This window comes from Scardinius erythrophthalmus (assembly GCF_964197995.2).
Source record: "Scardinius erythrophthalmus genome assembly, chromosome: 11".
In the NCBI taxonomy this organism is placed as follows: Eukaryota; Metazoa; Chordata; class Actinopteri; order Cypriniformes; family Leuciscidae; genus Scardinius; species Scardinius erythrophthalmus.
The window spans coordinates 12,720,422-12,737,272 of NC_138231.1; the positions used below are offsets into that span (position 1 = coordinate 12,720,422).

At 34.9% G+C, this 16,851-nt stretch overlaps 1 protein-coding gene across 2 annotated transcripts; it reads left to right on the forward strand.

Annotated features, from left to right (window-relative positions):
- The first annotated feature begins 2,584 nt into the window (after nucleotides 1-2,584).
- cnstb (consortin, connexin sorting protein b) lies at nucleotides 2,585-16,848 on the forward strand. 2 transcript variants are annotated; one of them, XM_081378407.1, is made up of 10 exons: nucleotides 2,585-2,707; nucleotides 4,880-5,113; nucleotides 5,901-5,995; nucleotides 8,444-8,474; nucleotides 9,183-9,269; nucleotides 11,356-11,473; nucleotides 13,134-13,155; nucleotides 13,243-13,533; nucleotides 14,687-14,822; nucleotides 14,931-16,848. In XM_081378407.1, the coding sequence occupies exons 2-10, from the start codon at nucleotides 4,882-4,884 to the stop codon at nucleotides 15,140-15,142; spliced, it is 1,224 nt and encodes a 407-aa protein (XP_081234533.1). In that variant the 5' UTR covers nucleotides 2,585-2,707; nucleotides 4,880-4,881; the 3' UTR covers nucleotides 15,143-16,848. The 2 variants fall into 2 exon arrangements, with proteins under 2 accessions (XP_081234533.1, XP_081234534.1); XM_081378408.1 differs by having other exon boundaries at nucleotides 13,243-13,524.
- The last annotated feature ends 3 nt before the right edge of the window (nucleotides 16,849-16,851 follow it).

Sequence of the window (16,851 nt, forward strand, 5' to 3'; positions counted from 1 at the left end):
CCGCTTTCTCTACCAAGTTTGTTCACTATATTGCGCAGTCGCTGGGATGAATGGTTGGAGAAAGCTGACGGTGCATGCTAACGGATGGAAAGATGAAAAAGGACACTGAAAGGCAGCCAGACAACGATTTTTCATTGTTGGTCGACACCATTTTTTACAGTCTATGGTCGACACCAGCCAAAAAGAGGAAAAATCCTGACCAAACGGAGGTGCGTTTCTCAAAGTGTGAGGCGCGGGCGCGTGCGCGGCCCACTGCTGGGGGGGAATAGAGACATGACAAATGGGGCGCGACAAACAGGTTTTGTGCCCATCTTTTTAATTCCTTTATTTATTGACCATACACTCAAAACAAAACAAAGACACATTTAAATGTAAGCCTTGCTGAACCTTTTTACACGTAAGTTTAAAAGTTGTAGCTAGGCTATCACTTTATGGTTCCCATGGAGACGCGTCATTCATTGCTTGTCACACCGCAGCCACAATAGCGCTGAATGAATGACTGATGATCTGCTTTTATTTCTTTTTATTTAAAATTTCACAAATTTGTTAGCTATAGCAGGATATATCTGATATTCCGATTGTCAAATATGTGCAAGTGGATGTGTTTTGTTGTTTAAACACCTTTATAACGATCGCGTTAGTTGTATGCGCAACGTATTTTAGGTAAGTTATCTTAAAATACCTAAAAACAAAAATACGTAAATTATTAGGAATTTACCACCTCCGGCTCAATTTGAGATTATTATCATTATTTTTATTTTTTTATAATTTTTTTGTTCTTTTTGCAGTTTGCAAAGTGACAAAATGAAGCAAAGCACAACTAGTCCACACTTTCCCAGTTTCTGAATTTGATGTTATCAGAGGCTAAATGCAAACACAATTTTTTTTTTATCTACTTTTGAGTCTTATTTCATGCAAAGTGATAATATAATTGCACTTTCATTTTCTCTCTTTGAAAGTTTTTAATGCTGTTATTTGATGTTAAGTTTTTAAAATGTGATGTTAATAAAATACATTTTAACAGATAAACTTAAAGATTTTGTTAGTGGGTGGTGAGTTTTGGTGATGCCCACCAATATGTGAAATCTGTTCAGAATAAAGGTGCAAGCTGCACTCCAGTGTGCCACCCTATATTGTAATATTGAGAGTTGAATTGTGCATAATACATTTGCTGCATGTAGGTGCCAATACAGTGATGCAATTGATTAATCTTTAAGTTTTTTTTTTTTTTTTGTTTTTTTTTTTTATAAGATATTGAACACACAAAAAATCAATTAATTGGAAGCTGCCACTGCTGGCTAGTGCTTAAACACTGTGTCATTATGGCATAAATAGTCAAGTGAACAACTGCATTTACGTTAAGTAGCCTAAATCAGTAAAAGTATTACAATGTATTTCTAAAACAGGAACGGCAAATTACCTTTTACACAAGAAAATTATTCAATAAATAAATTAATAAATATGCAGCGAGTTTAACCCCCCCAATGGTAGACCCAAAGTTACGCCCTTGGTTAAGGGAATAACATAGTTTAATATGAAAAGACGGTGGAGTATTCCTTTAAGGTCTTCAATCCGTGTATGCGCTAATAGAAACTTGTTATGCATATAAATGCTTTTACTGAAATTGTGTCAATTTATTTACATGTTTAATACCCACTGTAATCATCAGATGAGAAACATGATTTTGTATAAAACATTAATAGACATTGAAAACTGTGCATGTTTTGTGTTGTTCACATTCAGATGCATTGTAATGAGTCAAATGTTCAGCTCATCCCGCTGTCACAACACATAGGCCCATTACTGGCTGAGACGAAGTGCAGCCCCTTAAGAGTTCACTCAGATATGGTACAATATGATAAAACCTACCCTAATGTGAAGTCAGAGACATTACAGACCACAGCAAACCACCATAATGACTGCACATTTCAAGGGTTGTGTTTACTTTCTGCTCCAATTCCTACATATTCTAATGTCCATTTTTATGTTTGCTTTCATAGTTTATTTATATTTTAGGGAAAGACTTCTGAAAATATTTGGAATATTCTTGGATGCTGATGGATTACTGAAACTGAAATCAAGCAGACTTTTTCTTTATACCAGCATTTTTCTTGTTGATGATGAATAATTTGATAGTAGCATAAGAGTTTATTCAGCTTACTGGTTTCAACATTGTTGGATATTGTTCAGTTTTGGGCAGTGAGTAAAAACTTACAATGCAAGTAGGCCTACTGTAAAGTAGTTTTTAATATAAAAATAAAACTACGTTTTTCTCTAATGTCACCTGACAAGAGTCACGACTATTTAATTGCTTTAAGGACTAATTTGTCATATTTGCAATTATGTGGGCAAATAGACAATTGTATCGCCTTGAATGAATGCAGTTTTGAAATGAACAGAAACCAATTTGATGTCTAATTTTATGTCTCCAAACACTTTCAATGTCAATGTGAACCGATGGGTGGCACTAACGTCCACTGTTGTCCAGCAAGATCGAAACCTTGAAAAGAAACGCCCATGTTTGGATTGTAAACAACTGCACAGATGCAGAGACAGGCAGGGCATCGAAACTGATTTGAGATCGGTCTGTATATCACAGAGAGGGGTCTGGGGTCGCTGCTTGAGCAGCTCTGGGAACAGATATGAACGCTGCGCGTGCACGCGTTCACAGATACGGACTATTGTAACATCATTACAGAGACTAAACGTAAGTACGACGTGTGTCTGTTTTTCTTTTATTGAAATGGTTCTGGTGAAAATAAAATAGCGAGAAAAGACAAGACGCCGTGAAATGGTTACGGGACACTAAAGCACGCGCCCTTTACACCATTTTTCATTTGTGTGCAAGGTATGAATGCAAAACTAGATCAGTAGAAATATATTACAAGAGCAGTAACGTAAATAGAAATGTATTTTACCTGTCCACGTTGTAATGTAAGCCGTTTATATGTACATTTATTAATTTAGCACACTCATTAATTAAAATGGTGAAGATTCATTAGAAGTTCAATACGATGCAATCTTAAAAGTTGACTAGAGGGGCAGAGAACAGAGTTTTCTTTTCTTTTCTTTTCTTTTCTTTTCTTTTCTTTTCTTTTCTTTTAAAATGGGTCAGTTTTAGTATGTGCTTTTCTTTAATAAAGGCCTCAGGGCACGCATGTGAACACCTGTCTGTTGTTAAACATAAGCATGTCCTGACATCTATATTTGCAGGCTACTATACAATCACTTTGTCTGTTAAATTACGGTAATTCATGGTTTGACTATAGTGTACTCTAAAGTCATTGTTAAACCCAACCTTGATGTGACTGGATGTCACTCAAAAATAAATAAATAGCTAAAAATCACTAAAAAATTAATAAATAAAAATAAATGAGTCAGTTAGATAACAGCACCAAAACAAAACCGTGGTGGTGCCATGGTACACAATCAGAATGTTATATGGCGTTTTTGATATATACCATGGCATTAAATGATTAAAATGACCATTTTTACATGGTACTTCAAGTTACTTGGAAGAAACAGTAGGCAAAACTGAAATATTGTGTTTCCATAAAAAAAAACAAATAAACATGGTTATATACTACTACGATTTAAGATTCTTTAAGTTACATTATTGCTGCAAATTACTCATATTGCAATATACACTACTGATTAAAAGTTTGAGGTCAGTAAGATAATTTATTTACATATACTTTTAATCAGCAAGTTTTTTAAATAAATGCGGTTCTTTTGAACTTTTTATTCATCAAAGAATCCTTAAAAAAATGATCATGGTTTCCAAAAACCATGCTGTTGATAATAAGAAATGATTCTTGAGAACCAAATCAGCATATTAGAATGATTTCTGAAAAATCATGTTACACTGAAGACTGGAGTAATCAAGTGCCATCACATGAATAAATTACATTTTAAAAAATATAGACAAATAGAATAAATAGTTACAATAGAGTAAACAGTTACATACTACTGTAATATCACTACAGTCATTGTAATAATATTTCACTATATTAATGTTTTTACTGTATTTTTTACTGTTAAAAATGTACCAACCACAAACTTTTCAACGGTAGTGTATTAAACGAACTTATGCCAATGAAATTTATTTATTTATTTTCAATATCACTTTTGCTGCATCAGGTACAGTGTCAATCTCAGCATGTCTCATTATTTGCCCACCCTGTTGTTAGGTTATATGTTCACACTGTTCAGCTTTTATTAGGGTTCATCTTGACATCGATCTGGCCAGTTGTGGTCATGTTATGTCAAGAAACATCTCAACTTTTCTGTCAGCCTTTTCCACCTCATCATTCGAATGATGGTTCTGTTACCACTCTGACAGTGACAAGTAATTTACTATGAGGACACTCATCCACACTCCACCCATTTTCCATCTCTCTGTCTCTGGTTTCACTGCTCGTCCCCCAAAATGCCTAGACAGAGTGAAAGACAAGCATCCCTATCCCATGAATTATGCAGCGCTGCTACAACCGGCTCTTGTTTTTGAACACACCTGTCAGTTTGAGCTTGCTGTCAGCTTCGGGAGTAAATCAAGTGAGTGTTGGTTCGTTTTAGGACACCCTGTTTCACAGCTTCACAAGTTTTTCCTCAAGTAAGGCCCAAGATCTGCCTGAAAAAAATTTCAGCAACACCAGACATGTCCTACTTGTGTTTCCTCTTTGAATTCTTTTCAATTTACGATCACTGTGATGCATTGTCGCTGATGGCAGATATGACCAGCATAAGAGACAGAGCAGGGTGAAGAACTTGAAAAACCACCCTGTCCCCAATTGGTGGATATATTTAGTCCTTAATGCTTTCTCTTGAATTCTTATTAAGGTATAGATTCATTTTCATTATGGTCTATCATTCATTGCAGTTATGGGAGAATCCAATACAAGGAAGTCTGTACGATGGAAAGAGACGAGCGCAATAACCCAGACCGCTGAGGACATCATTACGTCTTACCTAACAGCCTCTGATGAGAATCAGAACAAGCTGCACGAGGCAGAGGTTATGGACGTGAAAGCTGTTAAACTCCACTCGGAGATTATGAACCCAGAAGAGAGGTCTCCAACAAACAACAAGAGCCATAGTTGCTCTTTAGATCATGGTAGGCATTTTAGATCGCTGTAATTCTTGTCTTGATGAAAGAAATATTACTTAAAAGGTTATAAATAATTCAATCAAAAACGTGAAATGGAATTACTTCCTTTTTCCTTTGGAACACAAAAGCTAGAAATATTTAAGAATATACTATTTATTTATTTGTGTACTATTTATGTAATTGAAATTATTCAAGATATTCAATAATTATTCAAATGATTCAAGTTCAAAAGAACAGCAATGTAACAACGTTAAAGTGTCCTAACTAAACAAAAGTACTAAGGACACTTGTTACATTGCTGTTCTTTTGAACTTCGTTCTTCAAATCCTGAAAAAATGTATCACGTTCTCCACAAAAATAATACAAATTTCATAATAAAAAAGAAACATTTCTTATGCAGCATATCAGCTATTTTAAATTTCACAATATTACTGTATTTTTGTTCAATGGAATGGAAAAGAGCTGTGTGAGGATCCTTTTAAATGATTATTTTGTTCCAGGAAAAAAAAGTCAGTTAACTTGTTAGGAATGACATGAGGAAATAATGGCAAATTTGTCATTTTGGCTGAACTGCTTCTTTAAGGTTAAATTTAGACCAACTGCTAACCACATGAACACATTCCAAAAACAATCTTTCCTTTAATTATTAGCAGGTATTAAGTAGTTTAATTAACCATAAACCTAAGTAACCAGAATGCACTCAAATCACTGGATTTACCAGTTTACTTAATTCATAATTATGCATTTGCATCAGAGTTCCTAATGTTTTTTTCCTGATGTGATCTCTGTACAGGAACTCTCCCTGGACCTAGTCCTTCTCTTCTGGCTTCACTGCAGTCCCTTGTTGAAGAGAATGATCACATGCTCCTCCCTCATTCCTTACATCAGGTGAGTGCACTGGGAGTTTGAAAAGGTTACGCCCACAAAAAGGCCGTAGCCAAAACACAAATTGGCATGAAAGACCTTAAAGGGACAGTTCACTTTGAAATTAAATGTTGGTATGTTTTAGCTTACCTCAAGGGCATCCAAGATGTAGGTGTCTTTGTTTTCGCAGTAGTTTCAATTTTGATATTTTTAGGTCAAACCGTTCTTGTCTGTCAGTCATATCATGCAGGTCTATGGTCACTATCTGAAAGAGCATGCACAGAGAAGTCCAAATTAAATAATTCCACATCGTAAGTACACATTGATGGCCTAAGACACGAAACGAGCGGTTTGTGTGAGAAAACGAACAGTATTTATATCGTTTTTACCTCTTGTACACATTATATGACTGACAGACAAGAACGGTTTGACTTAAAAATATCAAAATTGAAACTAATGCAGAAACAAAGACACCTACATCTTGGATGCCCTTGAGGTAAGCTAAAACATACCAAAATTTAATTTCAAAGTGAACTGTCCCTTTAAAGGGCCATTTAGGGGTTCCCATCATGTGATCATTTTATGTATTAAGTTTAATTAATTAATTTTGTTTCAATGCATTTTTATTTTAACTAAATGTATTAATTAAACAGCTCATAAACTAAATTAAATAACCTATTAAACATGAAAGTATTATGCAATCAGGTAAGACATTTCTCCTTATTTAGCTTTTTAGCATAAAGAGTCCTTTAAAATTCAAGAGTTATATATAGAACCTTTTATTCTAAGAGTGTTGATAACCGTTGTTGTTTACTTAAGGATATTTTAAAGGGAAAAAAGCAGTAATCTTATAGAGTGCAACAGTCTTGTTCTGAAAGTATATACAGTATAGCACCATTCATTTTCTCCATAGGGAAATTTTAACGGTAACATATAAACCTGTAAAGACAGCCTTACTGTGAGCTACGAGTATGATAATATTTGCTTCTGTTTAAGCTGTTATTCTGCATTATTTCAACTTAGTTTTAATATAATCCTGTTTAACAGCAGAATTTGTGGTGAAAACTACATTACCCATGATGCTGTACAGAAAATTCCACCAATCTGAGTCGAAACAAGATAATGCTTCATGGGATAGTAGTTCTAAAAGCTGTTAAAGGGATAGTTCACTTTGAAATTAATTTTTGATATGTTTTAGCTTACCTTAAGGGCATCCAAGATGTAGGTGTCTTTGTTTCCGCAGTAGTTTCAATTTTGATATTTTTAGGTCAAACCGTTCTTGTCTGTCAGTCATATAATGCAGGTCGATGGTCACTGGCTCAAAACACAAGCACAGAGTCCAAATTAAAACAATTCCCCATCGTCCAAATGAAACAATTCCCCATCATAAGTACACATTGATGGCCTAAGACACGAAACGAGCGGTTTGTGTGAGAAAACGAACAGTATTTATATCGTTGTTATCTCTTGAAAACAGCACACGTCCAAATGATCTGACGGCGCGGGCGGGTATAGATATATACACTAGATGTCGCCTTGGCTACGGTTTCGTTCCAATGAACTGCAGTAGCGAAGTAAGTTTCGTTCCAATGAACTGCAGTAATTTCAAAGTGAACTATCCCTTTAAGTTCTAAAGCTGTTAAGTTCACAGTTTTGAACCGTTGTTTTTTTATTTCCAAATACTTTTTTGATTCAAATCAAAGTTTGTAATGTTGTGATTCACCTCGTTGCTAGTTTGGCTTGGTTCATGGCTTATAAAGCTTTAACAAATACTTTTTTTAAAATCCCTATGGGAGAAATGATTGGGAAAAGTACTTCCGGAACCAACGCTGCTGAAAAAGTGGGCGGGCGCTAATGAACTCTATTCTTATAAGCTCTTTCAGTTTTAAACTAACTCTTTAATTTCAACCTTTAATTTCTTGTTTTTCCATATTTTGCATGTAAAAAAGCTTTGACTAAAACACCATGCACATTTATAATCAGATCTGTCAACAAGACAAACTGCTGAAATGTGCTCTGCGAGTTGTTTTTTTAACCTCCCTGTTGAGTTACAAATAGAGGGGTGCAAATTGCCTCCCAATGAGATTATTGTAGTTAGATAAAATCAAGAGTACAGGACAAACAATTCATTTTCCTGCATTACACTAAATATAGACGATCCATGTAAGAGAATGCATTGGATAGGGCAGTTATTTTCTCAAGCATTCTCCGCTCACTGTCAGACCCGTCAACATGTTCGCATGCGCTTCATTCTGTTGATTGTCCTTTTAAATTTGCTCTTCACTAGAGCTTCTCTTGATCAGGGAATTGAAATGAAATCAAGTTTCAGGTTTAACAGGAAATGCGGCTTTGATCGACCACAGCTGAGAGTCTTTTTACCGAACGCTTGATGAAACTGTCTTTGTGATGATCCAGGAATTGGTAAGGAGATGTCATATTTTACTTGCTGATATTTTTCGTCCATATTAACAGATAGCGGAGGGCTACTTCCTTGAAGAGGACTGTATCCTTTTGCATATTAAATCCACCACTGTTATTCTCCTGATCTCTGTCTGTTTCCTCTTTGCCTTTCCTTTACTGTCACTAAATGGTCCCTGTTGATGCTGTTGTCTTAGTGACCAGGGCAAGCGTAACCAAGGGGAAGCTCACTGGGGTGTGTCTTTCCATGCTGACGTTTCGGGTGTTGGGAAAAGGAAGGATGTTGATAGATATTTAATTTTAAAATGAGATTTTATCTCTGGTCATCATGGGCTTTGTTTTTTGAAAGATAAAAAAATACTGTGAAATATTACAATTTAAAATAATTGTTTTCTATTTAATATATTTTAAAATGCTATTTTTCCTGTGATGGCCAATCAGAATTTTCAGCATCATTACTCCAGTCTTCAGTGTCACGTGATCCTTCAGACATCATTCTAATATGATGATTTGGTGCTTAATGTTAAAAAGTGCTGCTTAATATTTTAGTGGAAACCATCATACTTTTCCAGGATTCTTTGATGAACAGGAAGATCAAATGAACAGCATTTATTTTGAAGTTTTTTTTACAATGTACAATGTATTTACGGTCACTTTTGATCAATTTAATGCATCCTTCCTGAAAAAAAAAAATAATTTGTTTAAAAAAAAACCTTACCTCAAACTTTTGAATGGTACTCTCTCTATATAAACACCTTTAAACGCTGCTTTCTTTAAGCATTGACTATCTCAGATCAGTGGGCAGTGCAGTTTCTTCATCTGGAGAAGCTGTACCATGAAAGACTACTGTCTAATCTGGCCTCCATACAAAATGAATGGGGTAAGAATGCCAGATGATTATGGATAAATGGTACATCAAAAATGTATTTCCTAAAATAATAATAACTTTAACCAGGGGAGGTCAAATTGTTTGCATGTGAGAGGATTTCCTAAAGCATTATTTGATCTTATAAAGATGAGACTCCTTTTATAAATAGGACAATACTCTTGTAAGTTGAATTGCTAGTTTCATCTTTTACAAGTAAACCGCAGTGGTATGGTTTGATCTCAGGAAATTGCTCATTTCCCAACCGTGCTTCATTGCCCAGGCCACATGTGACTTTTACTTCACCAATTTCACTGCAGTACAGAGGTCAGACTCTCACATCTTATCTGATTTACTGTCAACAAGGTCTTACTGTGGAAAGTGAAACTTGAAGAATGTCGCATAGCTGTAGTTTTATTTGGTACAAAGATTTTTTTCATGAAATATCAGGAACTGAGAATTAAATGTGTGTTTTAAGACTGCTTTCACATAATCTGTGAGTACTAGGGCTGTTTTCGACTAAGGATTTTCATAGTCGAATCTGATTCGTTAGATTTTGCCGTAGTCGACTGATAGTCGAACCTTTTTTTTTTCTTTTTTTTTTTAGATAGCAGCTAGATTTTTTCCATTTCAAACAAAAGAGCTAAAAACACATATATATCACACATATATCATAACATTTCATAAACATGAGGAGCAATATGAGAGAGAAATTTGGTGATGGTTGTTTAGGTACATTAAACCACGTAAAGCTTTTTCACGCCCATGAGAACCGCGTGGAGTCAACTCACAGCCGCTCCGCTGCCCTGCTGAAAATGTGAAGCAGAAACGCTTAATATCAGATAACGTCCATAATAATTGGACTCTGGGTTCGATTTTTTGACCATTTTCAGTGGTTATGAGGAGCAATATGAGAGGGAAATCTGGTAATCGTTGTTTAGGTACATTAAACAACGTAAAGCTTTTTAACGCACATGAGAACCGTGTGGAGTCAACTCACAGCCGCTCCGCAGCCCTGCTGAAAATGTGAAGCAGAAACGCTTAATATCAGATAACGTCCATAATAATTGGACTCTGGGTTCGATTTTTTGACCATTTTCAGTGGTTATGAGGAGCAATATGAGAGGGAAATCTGGTAATCGTTGTTTAGGTACATTAAACAACGTAAAGCTTTTTAACGCACATGAGAACCGTGTGGAGTCAGCTTTTTAACGCACATGAGAACCGTGTGGAGTCAGCTTTTTAACGCACATGAGAACCGCGTGGAGTCAACTCACAGCCGCTCCGCTGCCCTGCTGAAAATGTGAAGCAGAAACGCTTAATATCAGATAACGTCCATAATAATTGGACTCTGGGTTCGATTTTTTGACCATTTTCAGTGGTTATGAGGAGCAATATGAGAGGGAAATTTGGTAATTGTTGTTTAGGTACATTAAACAACTTAAAGCTTTTTAACGCACATGAGAACCGTGTGGAGTCAGCTTTTTGACGCACATGAGAACCGTGTGGAGTCAACTCACAGCCGCTCCGCAGCCCTGCTGAAAATGTAAAGCAGAAACGCTTAATATCTGTTAACGTCCATAATAATTGGACTCTGGGTTCGATTTTTTTACCATTTTAAGTGGTTATGAGGAGCAACATGAGAGGGGAATTTGGTAATCATTGTTTAGGTACATTAAACCACGTAAAGCTTTTTAACGCACATGAGAACCGTGTGGAGTCAACTCACAGCCGCTCCACAGCCCTGCTGAAAACGTGAAGCAGGTTTTTGAATACATTTTTATTTATTTACATTAGTAAGCTACAGGACCTGCGCGAAAGCGAAAAAATAAAATAAAAATGGTACCCAGCCCTTCTGAAAATGCGAATGCGTCTCTGTCCCCAGCACATTTCAAACCAAACTGACGCCCATGTATTCGACTATGAGGTTCATAGTCGAATCAGACCTCTCCGAATCGAATCGTCGAATCCTCGACTATTAGAAGTCAGCCCTAGTGAGTACATATTGTATACTGTATATGCGGGAGAGAGAGAGAGAGAGAGAGAAAATGAGACACACAGTCCAAATATTTAAGACTCAAATCCTTATGTTTGGTTTCAGAGTCCCAGAGGAAAATCAGCATCCAAACCGAAAGTAACTCTACTTTAAACGCTAATGGAACTGACAGAGAGCGAGAGCATATGGAAGTGTTGAGTCATATCTGCAGAACACACCAGAGGTGAGACTGTGTGTAGACAAGAACTGTCCGAGAAAAAGAAAATAATAATCATTACATTTTATTTCCAATGTTAAAATCTTTAACCCTGACAGAACCAGGGTCTTTTCAAGTACCATCAATTTAAACTGATTTATAGGGAAATACCTGAAGAAGAATGACATGAATTTTGAACATTTTCTAAACAAAATTTGGTTTTCATTTTTATTTTCTTGTCTTAATGTAATATATTTAAGAGCTTTTATTTGACTTGTTTAAGTTGTTATTTGATCAAAAATACAGTAGAACAGTAATATTATTTTAATACTAGTGTTTATAAGTGTTTTTATATTTATATATAATATATTATATTATATATATTGAGAAGCTTACTCTAAAGGTATATATTTTAAAATAAAAATATGTAAAAACGATAATGGTATAACCATGCTATATATATATATATATATATATATATATATATATATATATATATATATATATATATATATATATATATACATATACATATATATATAATTATTCATTATTTGATCTTATTTGATTATTTGGTCTGTATATATACTGTGTGTGTGTGTATATATATATATATATATATATATATATATATATATATATATATATATATATATATACTGTTTGTGTATATATATATATATATATATATATATATATATATATATATATATATATATATATATATATATATATATACATACATATACAGTGCTATGCATAAGTTTAGCACCCATGCTAAAGTTGACTAAAAAGAGGAATAAAAAATCATCTTTTGGAAACTGAACTTAATGCCTTAATTTAAAAAATTAGGAAAAATCCAACCTTTAAGGACACCATTTTTCTTTGTGAATGAATAATGTATCATAAATAAATAAATGTTCTTCCTTAAAATACAGGGTGCATAAGTTTGGACACCCCTAAATTAAAATAGCCTTCACCATACCTAGAGATTGGTATGGTTTTATTTCAGTTAGCCTAATAGCTGGTTTGATTTGCATTGAGAGATGATCTTATGGAAAGTACTCCGTGCCAATCTCTAGGTATGGTGAAGGCTATGTGATGATGTGGGGCTATTTTAATTCCAAAGGCCAAGGGAACTTTATCAGGATGCATAGTATCCTTAATCCATGAAGTAACTGGCCTTTAAAAATAAAAATCTGCCTGCCTCTATGGGAATTTAACATAGGGGTGTCCAAACTTGTGCACCCTGTATTTTAAGGAAGAACATTTATTTATTTACGATACATTATTCATTCACAAAGAAAATTGGTGTCCTTAAAGGTTGGATTTTTCCTATTTTTTTAAATTAAGGCATTAAGTTCAATTTCCAAAAGATGATTTTTTATTCCTCTTTTTAGTCAACTTTAGCATGGGTGTCTAAACTTATGCATAGCACTGTATATGTATGTATATATATATACAGTTATGCAATATACATTATAATGTACACACACATACACATATATATATATATATGTGACCTAGCAAATAATGAATAATTATATATATATATATATATATATATATATATATATATAATGATTCATTATTTGCTAGGTTTGCAATTGTATAAAATATTTTAACAACACTACCGAAATTAAAAATTTCTTAATTAATAATTTGACAAACTCTGCTCCTCTTTCAGGCCTAACTTCTCTTTGGAAAAGGTAAAATAAAAACATTATAATTGTCTTATTATCCACCAACGCGGTTTATGTTTCTGCGAGTCTGATTAAAGCAGTCTGTTATTGCAGAACATGGATGACATAAAACTACAAAACAGCCCAACCCGTGTGACAGAACACAGAAGATCAAAACAAGTACAAGCTTCAGTGAACTCAACCGGGAGAGAAAATCGGGCGGACGACTGCTCATGGCTGGAAGCTGAACAGGAGCCAGAAGAGAACTGTGAATTGAATGAGGAGGATGAGGAGGAGGAAGGTCTTGAGGAGGACGAGTACTGGAATGAGGAGCTGCAGGACGACACAGACTTTGACGGCCAGGTTCCTGTGGATGAGCTGGACGACCTCATTCAGGTAAAGGAGGTAGGACGCTGTTGGAGTGATGTTAATCTCTTGCATATTACCATCTGCTTATAGAAAAAATAAGCATGCTGAGACACCATCCGTCTGCTGCGATCTTTCCAAACCAACCGCTTACAGAACGATTTGTATTCCTCAGAGCTTAGATATGCAATGATGTATTAATATGGGTCCTCAATTTGATTCTTTTTACGACTTCGTGAAAGGTCAAATGGGACTTTCTTCCAATTGTCGGGCCACATTTTTTAGCCACAGGGTTTTTCTGCTTTGTGAAAGCAAAATAGTGTGATGTCATCCACAGCATTATGGCAGCCAGCTGCAGGAATTTTATAAAGAAGCGTTCTGGGAGTGTAGGGTTTCCTAAAGCTATTGGGCGTGGTTGTTTTAATAACAGTCCAACTGCAAAAACCTTCTCCAGAACTGTATTGGACACACATTCTGAAAGAGTTACTGACTTTTTTGATCAACAAACACGACAACTGAGTGATGATTACATGTGTTTGTTTGCTTGTTGTACACAATTATTTTATAGTGATTTAAAGACTCTCATCACTTTTGTTTAGGCCTCTGATTTGACTTGAAAAATTACGAAAATGTGTCTGTTATTATTTACTCAACATGCCTTTCCAAAGCTCTATGACTGTCTTTCTTCTGCTGAACACAAAAGAAGGTATTTTGAAGAATGTCGGCAACCAAACAGTTGCTGGTCCCCGTTGATTTTTTTTTCCATACAATGGAAGTCAATGGGGCTCATCAACTGTCTGGTTGCCGACATTCTTCAAAATATCTTCTTTTGTGTTCAGCAGAGGAAAGAAAGTCATTCAGGTTTGGAAAAACTTTAGGGTGAGTAAATAATGAATTTTGGGTGAACTGTCTCTTTAAGTCCTACTTAAGTGGGTTAAAAAGCACTCTTAAATTCAACTAGAAAATCTATTCGATAATACATTGGTTCACATTTAAGTATATTATTTCCATAATAAGTGCTCTTTTTAAAAGTACTCTTTTCACAAGGGATCACAATAATGTAGTTCAGTTCATGATGTTGCACATACTGCCCCCTTGTGGTTACTACATTATTTGCTGTACATGCTTTAAATTGAATTCTACCTCAGATTTTGTTGTCTATTTCATGGATTTTCATACTGTATTTCTCTAGATGTTTCCCTCAAATGGCTTAGTCTCTATTTTAAAGAAGAGAGCCTGCGTCAAGGAAACCGAGAATGCGACTCCACAAAAAGACTCGACCAAACGCAAAGTCCGTTTCAGAGAGCCAAATGATGCTTTCGATCAAGGTACAATTTCATCACAGTTTTGATAGCAAATGGTCACACAGGGCCTTTATATATTCATATTTCTGTTTTGTATTAATGTGAGAATGATCATCTTTCTCATGCTTCCAGATGAGGTGTCTGCAAACTCGTGCCTCGTCCTTCTCCTCTTGTGTCTGGCTACTGTGGTGATTAGCATGGGTGGGACTGCTCTTTATTGTCTCGTTGGAGAGGCGTACTCTAATGTGTGTGTCGACTTCTCACAAAACGTGGAATTTTTCTTTGGACCTGTACGACGAGGAGTGGACGCTCTCACACAGTGGCTCTCTTCTGGTGCATCATAGCAGCTATTTTATGCTAACTTAAGTGGAACTCTTTCTTTATATTACCATTTCTGTTGATAAACGACAGTATTTCTCTTGAGATAATATGCAGAAATGCACATTACCGGACAGGCCTTAATAAATGTTTCTTTAGTGAGTCTGTACTCATCACACAGGGCTTCCTAATGCATAAATACATCTGTATAAAGTATTTGATACTGGTACTAAAACATGCTTATTAGAGGATTTTAATATACCACAGCTATTCCTCTGATCAATAACTACATGCATTGAAGGAATTGCCTTTGGAGCATTACACTGTTTTGTACATTTTAGTACTCTGATACACTACATTCCATGGTTATCTTTGCATGTATATTTTTATTTTGAGATAGATAGATTGATTTGCCGCTTTTCAATGGTGCTGTAAGCACAGAAATACACACATCAACATGAACAAGCAAAAATAGGTGTTTCTAGCAATGTTAACTTATTAGTAACAGATAAGTATATTGAATAACGAATAGCAAATGACCAGGCTGAATAATGAGGATCGATCAGATCTGACTGGATTATGTGTCTTCTGTGATTATTAACACTTCTTCTGTGGTCAGCTGGTACAAAATAAATCTGAAAATTGTATAATCGTAAAAAGACAGCAAGCAATCAATTTGTTTTTACTTTCAAGCATGTTTTGTGTTCAATAATCAAAGAAAGAGTTGTGTTTTCAATAATAATCTTACAGTGCCCCGGTTTCACAGACAAGGCTTAAGCTAGTCCCAGACTAAAATGCATGTTTGAGCCGTTTTAACTGAAAGCAACTTGCACTGACATATCTTAAAATATGTCAGTGCCATTGTTTTGTCTCAATATGCACACCAGTAATGTTTTTATCTAAGGCGCGTTTATAAAAGCTACTTAAATGTTCTAATTAAACTAAGGCCTAATCCTGGTTTAACCTAAGCCATGTCTGTGAAACCAGGCCTTAGTGTTTTAATGTTATTCTCAGAACTAGAATCCTATTTTTCTGTATGTCTTTCTGTTTTCCTTTGCAAAGTAGTACACATGACATCTCTGAATTATGACATGAAATATATTTTGGAAGTGGGTTTATGCTGTAACTCTGTCTATGATAATAGTGGAATGGTCTTCTGAATGGAAGAAAAGATGGAAATGGCACACATAACCTAGGTGAAGTAGGAGCATTTCACACTGGAGACCAGTGTGTCATCCGTAGAATGACTCATAGCTAATTTAATTTCAGAATCCAATCAAAAAAAAGCATTAACAACTCCAAAAAATAGTGCCACAGCCTTGATTAAGTACCTGATCATTGTACTGTTTCTTGCCAAAAGAACAATATGCTTGAACTTTAAAGTCAATTGTAAAGTGCATATTGAAATAATTCATTCATATTGCTTAATTTGATTTTACAATATGTGATTAATCACAAAAACATACAGTGGGGACAAAAAAAAGTCTAGAAACGCATTGAAAATAAAGGATTCAAAGTGTAATTATAAACAGAAAGTGTTAGATTTTTCAAAACAAATTTAAAGAAAGAAACATTGTAAAATGAATACAAAAATGTCTACGATTCAGCACCATTTCTTTAATTTTGCCAATATGTGAACTCCTTTATATGTGAAAATATTGTTGGTGCTGCTGTCATTAAAGCAAAAACGAAATAATTATGCTGATAAAATCATTTGGAATAATAAAAAATGCAT